Below are 8,842 nucleotides of genomic sequence, written 5' to 3' on the forward strand. Positions count from 1 at the left end.
TGGAGGGTGCTGGCAGGGCTGTGCACAGGGCTGCCACCCTGCTGTTCCTTCTTTCTGCGCAGGCTGCACAGGCAGTAACCAAGCCTGGGCCACCCCACCAGGTCTGCACGTGCAGGAACAGGCTCCTGCAGGGCAAATACGCTTTTGGATTCAATCTCAGTGGCTGCTGGCACAGGGAGGATAAATGAAAGCTGTACTCATCTCAGGCAGCTCTGCTGGGGTGCACGGAGGGCACTGAGCCCCATAGACTGGTGCTGGCTTGGAGGGGAAGCTCTGGAGGGGAACAGGGAAGCAGTGCATACCTCCGCTTTCAATCAGCACGTCCAGGAGCTCATCCATCTGCTGACTTCGTGTCATGTGCTGCAGCAAACGACAGAGGAGAGTAGAGGGTGTTAGGAGGAGAGTCCCTCCATCCACAAGCCAGGTAGGTGGCTCTAGATCTTACAAATGGCTTTCTGCCATGCAGGAGAGATGCCACTCCAGCACAGGGCTGGCAACAACTCTCAGGTGAGCACTGCCATGCCCTGGGACAAGCACAGCAGGTCTGAGGAGCCCGGCGACAGTTTCCCTCTTGTCCCGTTGCCGACTCTCTGCTCAGTGGCCACCATAGACTGACTGCCTCTTCCCAGGGCCATCAGGACATACTGACTTTTTGGACCCAGCACCTCATACTGGCATGTGCCTCCGTGCACTTTCTGCAGCTCCCTGGGAGCAACACATCATCATCCTCCTCTCCCTGACTGGAGGATGCAAGGACTTTCTCCATGCCTCCCTGCCAGACAGTATACGCCCATTTTTATCACTGCCAACAGCATCATTCTGTTTTCCTGAAGGCACCATCATGACCAGCACTGAGGCTGCTGACAGACTCTCACAAGAAGGGTTCATGGGTGATGGAGACAGTCCTCCCCATGGGAACAGTGCTCCGGAGTAAGGCTAAGGGAGGCAGGTGGCATGGAGCAGGGCACTGTGCTAACGGGCTGAAGAGGGAACGTGAGGTTTCCTGGTGACTTGGAAATGCTTAAGTGTCTGTTTCTCACATAGCACTGAGCACCCCGAGGAAGAGCACACTGAAGTCCTGGGCTATTTGTGTGGGGTGTCAGGACCCCAGGGTGGACTGGTGCCTTTCATCAGCACAGAAGATGCTGTTCCATCCAGCGTGGTGTCTGACTGCTTTGTGGCAGTCATTCCACAACTAAAAAGCCTGTTCCTTATGGAAACAGGTCCAGAGACCCCATAACGGGCTGTAACTCCTTATGGAATCAGGTCCAGAGACCCCATAACGGGCTGTAACTCCTTATGGAATCAGGTCCAGAGACCCCATAACGGGCTGTTACTCCTGCAGGTGAGTTACACTAACCACAAAAGAACACCCTGCACAGCCCTAGCCCTGTAGAAAATAAAAATCATGCAGTTACCTGCTTTACTGCATCCTCATAGGGTGGAGGCTGCTTTATCTCTGAGAGGGCTGGGCTTGACTTAGAAAAACTTGGGGATGGAATGGAAAACTTTTGACCTGCCTGCGTAGTAATCTGTGTGGGGGAAATACAGGGAAATGGAGTCAGTGCCCAGGGAGGCACGGTGGGAGGCTCGGCTCCCTGTCACCCCTGTTGAAGCTAGAGGGGAGCCAGGGAAACAAAAAATGTTGTGGGTTAAATCAGCTGAAACAAAGTGCCTCGACTCTGGGCAGGAGAGAGGAAGGTAAGCGAGCTCTGTCAGCCTAACTTTGAGGCCCAGGGCCAGGCTGACCTCTGGTCACTGCCAGAGCACAGACACGATGCCACAGAGCATCCTGACGATCAGTCCAGCCGTGAACGTGCAGAGCAAGAGGGAGAGAGACACGGGCTGCTGGTGGTGGCTGTGCCCAGCCAGCAGTGCAGCGCTTCCCTGGCTGCCACCTGCCTCCCAGCCCCTCTGCAGGGACCTCTCTCCATTGCCACCTCTCCGGGGGCATCTCACAGAGCCCAGGCTGGGGGAGGTCACCTGAGAGTCATTGCCAGCTCAGCACCGAGGCTTTCCCTGTGCTGGTGCCAAACATCAGTGCATCAGTGCTGGCTTTTTGTCAGTCCCCTCTTCCAGGAGGGACCTCATCTGAAGGTCCAGTGCCTGCCAGCTGCTGTCCCCATTGCCTCTAGGACCTTGTGTGCCCTTCCCCACTGCCTGGCCACAGCTGCCTTGTCCCATGAGAGCCAGCCAGGGGATGCAGTATGGCCCTGGCAAGTGGGTTGGATCCAGAAGTGGATCGAGAGCAACGGTGATGCCACTTGGTCTGGCTGTGCACATCCTGGCCACCTTTCTGTGCGGGATGGTTGGGAGGAACAGTATCTCTGTCTTGGGGGGAACATCTCTCTAATGCTCAGACAGGGAGGTTGCTGACGAGGGAGCTGAAGAGGCTTGCCCGTTGGAGCCCCTTGCAGAGAGCAGAAGAATGCCCAGGATGGGTGGTGTCACAGCCAGGATGAGCTGCAGGACACCGTGGGGCCATCGCCTCTGTATGGCCCTTGCACTTGGGCAGCGAGGAAGGAGCTCAAGGGCAGTTAATGACAGAACAAGGGGAAATGGGTTTAAGCTGAAAGAGGGGAGGTTTAGATGAGATATTAGGAAGAAGTTCTTCACTGTGAGGATGGTGAGACACTGGCCCAGGTTGCCCAGAGAAGCTGTGGCTGCTCCTGCCTGGAAGTGTTGAAGGCCAGGTTGGATGAGGCTTTGAGCAGCCTGGTCTAGTGGAAGGTGTCCCTGCTGCTGGCAGGGGGGTTGGGACTAGATGAGCTTTAAGGTCCCTTCCAACCCAAACCATTCTATGATTCTGTGTCCCTGGTGTGCTGCTGCTCCCTGTCCAAGCCCCCTGCCAGAGCAGGAACCTAAATGAGATCACACAGGAAGGTGTCCAGGCAGGTTTTGAATGTCTCCAGAGAAGGAGACTCCACAACCTCCCTGGGCAGCCTGTCCCAGTGCTCTGTCACCCTCACCCCAGCAGCAAGCCCTGCTGCCTGCCTCACCCCACAGCACTGCACTCCACTGCCCATCCCACTGGCAGCACCCTGTCTCTCCACCCCTCTCATTCCTGAATCGCTCCCCGTTGCCCACCTCACTGGCAGTGCTGTGTGACAACTGTCCATGTCAGCTACCTCACCTTCCTCTGAATGGCTTCGAGACAGTGCTGCATCCCACCTTCTGCTGCCTCGCAGCACTGCAGCACACTGCCCAGCTCCTGCACCCCGCTGCTCAGCTCCTGCACCCCACTGCCCATCTCCTGCACCCCACTGCTCAGCTCCTGCACCCCACTGCCCAGCTCCTGTGGCACACTGCCCAGCTCCTGCACCCCACTGCCCAGCTCCTGCACCCCACTGCCCAGCTCCTGCACCCCACTGCCCAGCTCCTGCACCCCACTGCCCAGCTCCTGCACCCCACTGCTCAGCTCCTGCACCCCACTGCTCAGCTCCTGCACCCCACTGCCCAGCTCCTGCACCCCACTGCCCAGCTCCTGCATCCCACTGCTCAGCTCCTGCACCCCACTGCCCAGCTCCTGCACCCCACTGCTCCGTGTGCTAACTGCCATTTGTGAGCTGCCCTGCTGGAGCACGGGGTGTTTCGCAGCGGCTGCCGCTCTGCTGTGTGGCTGTTGTGCACTCAGCACAGTGTATTTGCTGTACATCTTCCCTGAATGCCATGTACATGCCTCGCACCACCGGGTGTGTTTTACAGACTGTGTGATGGGTGTTACTGCTGCCTGGGAAAAGCCCTGGTCAGGTGTTGGGATGAACTGGGGCTGCGATCAGCAGCACCTCACGCTGCTTTTTTGTGTTGGCAGCGTGTGCCCCTCTCCCACTTCAGTACCTGTCCAGAGGGCTGAGTGAGGAGTGGTGGATGCTGAAGGGACAACTCTCTGCTGTGCTGGTTGCCTGGTGGGGAGGCACAAGCTCCACCTGACTGCAGACCCCAATTGCAAGCCCTGCTCTGTCTTCCCAAGAAAAGGCTTCCTGTATGATCAGGGTAACTGCCCTCCTTCAACCCAGTGGCCAAAATCCCTCAAACACTGCTGGGAGCTGCAATGGCTCAGCAAGATGCTGAAAAGCCGAGGGGTGTAGGAAGATGTGCCAGGGCTCTCTCAGGGGTTGAGGGATCTGTGCAGGTGATTCCCTGCTGTGGATAGAGCTTTGCCAGGGCTCCATGGGGCAGAGGGAGCTGTGCCAGATATTCCCCAGGGTGGAGGGAGCCATGCCAGGCCTCCATGGGGCTGGGAGAGCTGTGCCAGGACTCCCCCAGGGACACAGCAAGCTGTGCCAGGGCCTCCCCCTGAGGGGAGAGGCAGCTGGGTTAGGGCTCTTTTAGGGCAGAAGCAGCTGTGCCAATGCTCCCCAGGGCAGAGGGAGCTGTGCCAGGACTCTCCCAGGACAGAGGGAGCTGTGCCAGTGCTCACCCAGGAGCAGAGAGAGCTGTGCTGGTGTCCCCTGGGGAAGAGAGGAGCTGTGCCAATGCTCCCCAGGGCAGAGGGAGCTGTGCCAGTGCTCACCCAGGAGCAGAGAGAGCTGTGCTGGTGTCCCCTGGGGAAGAGAGGAGCTGTGCCAATGCTCCCCAGGGCAGAGGGAGCTGTGCCAGTGCTCACCCAGGAGCAGAGAGAGCTGTGCTGGTGTCCCCTGGGGAAGAGAGGAGCTGTGCCAGGGCTCCATGGGGTATGGGAGCTGTGCTGTGGGTCCCCAGGGCAATTGGGTGCAGTGGCAGCAGGGAGATGCCCTGCAAAGGACTCTGCAGTGCCACCAGCTTCCAACTCGTTGTCCGTCTGGGCTACTCTTTTCAGGCAGCCCCACATGCTGCTACAGCCACCTGGGTACCCACCCTGCAGCAATCCCAGTCTGACAGGAAAGGACTCAAACTGGGACGTTTGGCTGATTGCCCACAGACACCAGCACGTTCACCACGGCGATGCCATCTGGGGTGCCCTCCACTTACCGGCGCTGTGCGAAGGCAACTGTTGGTCTGTGGGGACCCGCTGCGCCCTTCTGCCTGCGAGCCAGGGGACACTGAGAGGAGATAGTGGCTGGGGGGGGGGGGGGGGGGGGGGTGCTGGGGGCTTTTTGCAGCCCCGAGTGGAGAGTGCTGCGGGGAGCACTGCGGGCTCAGGAATGTCGAGGAGGTGATGGTGCTTTGTCCCCCGGGCTCCAGGCAGTGGCTATTTACAATGTGAGGCAGCTGTGGCACCCCACAGTTACTCAACTTATCTGAGCTGCTGGCTTGGCCTTTCAAGGCAGTTTGTTTGGATGCAAATGGACAGCTGGACACTGTGTTTTCTTGCTTGATGGGGACACCAAAGAAACGCTGAGCAGGCTGCTGCTTCTCCTCAAGGCCATTGCTTCTCTTTCGCTTCTGGAGCTGCATCCGTAACTCCTCCACCTGTCTCTGCTCTTGCTGTAGCTTCCATGTCAGTTCATTGATGACCTTCTGCTTCTCCACCAGCATCTTGTCTTTCTCTGTGTCAATCCCTTCCAGCTCCAGCTGGATGCTCCCGCCATTCATGCTGCTCATGAGGCTTTCTTCGGCACTGCCATGAACTGGAGATGGCTGGAGACCGAACTGTGGAGAAGACATGGGCCCGTCGTTGAATGTGTCTGGCAAAGAGCCACTCACGGAGAGGTCAGAGGAGGCTGGAGAGATGGGTGGGGTGGAGCTGGTGCTGCCGAAGTGGTAGAAGCCATTTGATAACATGCTGGTGGAGGACTGTGACTGGTAACTCGACAGGGTGCTTGTTGGAGTGACGGGGAAGGTGACGGTGGTGATCTCGCTGAAGTTTGGTACCGTGCTGCTGCCGCACTCCTGGAAGGGCCGCAGCCGTTCCATCAGCGCTGTCTTGGTACCTGACACAGGCAGGCCTCGTATTCGGAGCTGCTGTCTCAGTTCTGACACCTGGAAGGAAAGTCACCAACCATCAGTCCCAATGGCAGATAAGCTCTTTAGAAACCCAACATTTCTCCGGGGTTCACAGGCTCCCAGTCTCCTGCTTTAAAGCTCTGACCCCAGGTGCTCACTGTCTCCACTGTCTCACCTGGAGTCACCAGTCACCATACACAGCCCTGACCATTGCATGTCCTGCAGGACCTTGACCTTTCTTAGCAGGAAAACCTTCCTTCTTCCTCCAGGAACTGTGACTGCACTCCATGAACCAGCAGTGGTCCTTGGGCCATGGAGGGAACCCAAGATTCCCTTCCTAGCAGTAAATTTCTACATGAGCAGAGACTTTCACACAGACCAGGAACTGATGGCAACATTTAGCTCAGACTATGTGACCATGTACCTTGGAGCCAGATACTCCATCTTCAGGCATCTGCACATGGCTCAGGCACCTGAGCTGGGGCATCACTATGGCCAAAGTTATGTTATTTCTACCTCATCTCATTTCCTTCTTTAATAAGGAGTATTGACCCCTGGTCTCTGCTCTTAAAAGGACATGACCTTCCCCATGGCTGAGGCTCCACTAGCGAAGTATAAAAGAACTGTTGATGTCAGTGATTCTCCCTTGTGTCCTGCCTGTCTTGCACTTTTCAAAGCAGTGCTCATAGCTGCAGGCTCCAGGAGATACCTGACTGCAGAGAGTTGAGAGGACCTCGCTGCAATGACCATGGAGAAGCTGAGTCACCGAGGGGAGGCCATGCTGAGCTCCTTAGCTTCTGGCTGCTGTGCTAGTAGCAGTCATGATGTCCACCATAAAACCAGAGGAGGTATGGAGCTGTGGGCTGCAGGAGCAGCAGCACAGATCATCCTTTAGTCCCTCATGGCCCAGCCTGCAGCCATCTCACTTTCTACCTAAGATTTGCTGATACAGCCCTGGAGCAATGCACCCACGTGCCACCTGCAGAGCAGCAAACCTGTGTTTTCAGTTACCATGGAAGTGACCAGTTCCCCACCCGGTGTGATGTACTCCTGGGTTTGCTCACAGCACGGTCATTCTGGTTTGCTGAGCTGTAACACGGGTCACCCCCAGCCAGCTCAGCCTCCAGCACTACATTGCACGCCTGAGGGGTAGAGAAGCACATTCAGGCTGTAAGATTCTGCTCCTGCGGGGACAAAGTTTGCACTCACTTTCAGATCATCCAGGTTAGACGGCAGAGGGCCTGGCTTGATAGATGAGACACAAGTCTGGCCTGAAAAGGTGGTTTTCACAGGAGAAAGAGGGGTGGTGTTGACACAAGTTGATGAAGAATTTGAACTTTTGACCATTTGCTCATTTGATTGCCTGAAATAACAAAGGAGATTTGGGGTAACTTGTCTGCCCTCCCTGGGGGACAGTGCCCAGTGTACTGTCTCTCTGCTCCCTTGGGGCTATTCTCTCCTATGTGAGACCTGAAGGACCACCAATCCAAGGGAAACCGAGTCGGGCTCTAAGGAGATTGCCAGTGACCCACCAGCAGGTCACGGGTGCCCCAGTCAGTGCACAAAGTCAGAACAGCTTTGCAGGATTCTGTGTTATGTTCCCAAGCTTTTATGTCTCACTGGCATGGATCTGTCATCCTCCTTGAACTGGCACAAATGGGCATGGGAGGGGAAAGTTGGGAGGGAAACAGGGCTAAACCCTGCTACTGGCACGTTGCCACTTACTTTAGCTGGCCTTGGTGCATCCCTGGGTAGTTGAAGTGCTGCTGCTGTTGCTGTTGCTGCTGCTGCTGCTGGCTGAGGATCTGGAGCTGCAGAAAAAGCTGCTGCTGCTGGAGGAGTCTGGCATATGCAGAGTCCATGGGTGGAGGAGACTTCTCTGCCTTCTGGTCTGGAGGGATGTACTGGTGGTACTTCAGCTTCTTCACCTTGGGCTTGGTGTCCTTGGGCTTTTTGTGACGGTTCTTGCTCTCACTGGATGATTTGGACTGTTGGTCCAAGAAGGAAAGGAATTAGCTGGGAGAAGAGCTCCTGACATCCCAGAGGCCTGGGACAGAGAGAGGGCAGCTCCTGCCAGCACCCTGACAACTCCAGCTCCAAGAGCTGCTGAGTCTGCGTGTCAGGGACTCCCTCAGGGGCACGTCTCATCTCAGTTGTGCTGGAGAGCACAGGGAGATGGAGGATGACCCTTCTTGCTTCAAATAGAATCATAGAATCATAGAATGGTTTGGGTTGGAAGGGACCTTAAAGATCATCTAGTTCCACCCCCCCTGCCAGCAGCAGGGACACCTTCCACTAGACCAGGTTGCTCAAAGCCTCATCCAACCTGGCCTTCAACACTTCCAGGCAGGAGCAGCCACAGCTTCTCTGGGCAACCTGGGCCAGTGTCTCACCATCCTCACAGTGAAGAACTTCTTCCTAATATCTCATCTAAACCTCCCCTCTTTCAGTTTAAACCCATTTCCCCTTGTTTTGTCATTAACTGCCCTTATGAAAAGTCCCTCCCCAGCTTTCTTGTAACCCCTTCAGGTACTGGGAGGCCACTATAAGATCTCCCCAGAGCCTTCTCTTCTCCAGGCTGAACAGCCCCAACTCTCTCAGCCTGTCAATATATTTCACTGTTGCCTTGTATCTCCTTCTGCTCCTAGCCCCAGGGGATGTTTCCAGTGCAGGAAATCACCTCTCACAATGTGCAGTAGGACACCTTACACCACTAAAAACTGAGTCAAATTGCACTTTTTGACAAGGTTTGTCTCTGTTTTATTCCCAGCCTTAAGGCCAAAGCCCCAGACCTCCTGCACATGTGGGGAGATCCATGTGGGTTTCAGGCTTGGATGCAGCCAGGTGCCCTGGGCTAGTTCCCTCTCCCGGGGGATCTGGAGGCACGGGCATTACCTTCACGGCGGAGGGCAGCGGGAGGGGTGGGCTCTCCTGCTTGGGGCTGTCGCACTGGCTGCCCTGCCCCGGCGCCGGGTCC

General features: G+C 56.4%; 1 protein-coding gene across 1 annotated transcript in view; it reads right to left on the reverse strand.

Moving 5' to 3' along the window:
- Positions 1 to 8,829, reverse strand: part of MYOCD (myocardin) — a gene marked incomplete at its 5' end in the record, with an annotated part of 10,243 nt that extends 1,414 nt beyond the window's left edge. The window contains 5 exon segments of the mRNA XM_010165938.2: positions 303 to 360; positions 4,951 to 5,901; positions 7,075 to 7,228; positions 7,591 to 7,853; positions 8,761 to 8,829. Coding sequence (XP_010164240.2) covers positions 303 to 360; positions 4,951 to 5,901; positions 7,075 to 7,228; positions 7,591 to 7,853; positions 8,761 to 8,829 — 1,495 coding nt within the window.
- Between the last annotated feature and the right edge of the window lie 13 nt (positions 8,830 to 8,842).

This window comes from Antrostomus carolinensis, unplaced genomic scaffold (assembly GCF_000700745.2).
Source record: "Antrostomus carolinensis isolate BGI_N321 unplaced genomic scaffold, ASM70074v2 scaffold18154, whole genome shotgun sequence".
NCBI lineage: Eukaryota > Metazoa > Chordata > Aves > Caprimulgiformes > Caprimulgidae > Antrostomus > Antrostomus carolinensis.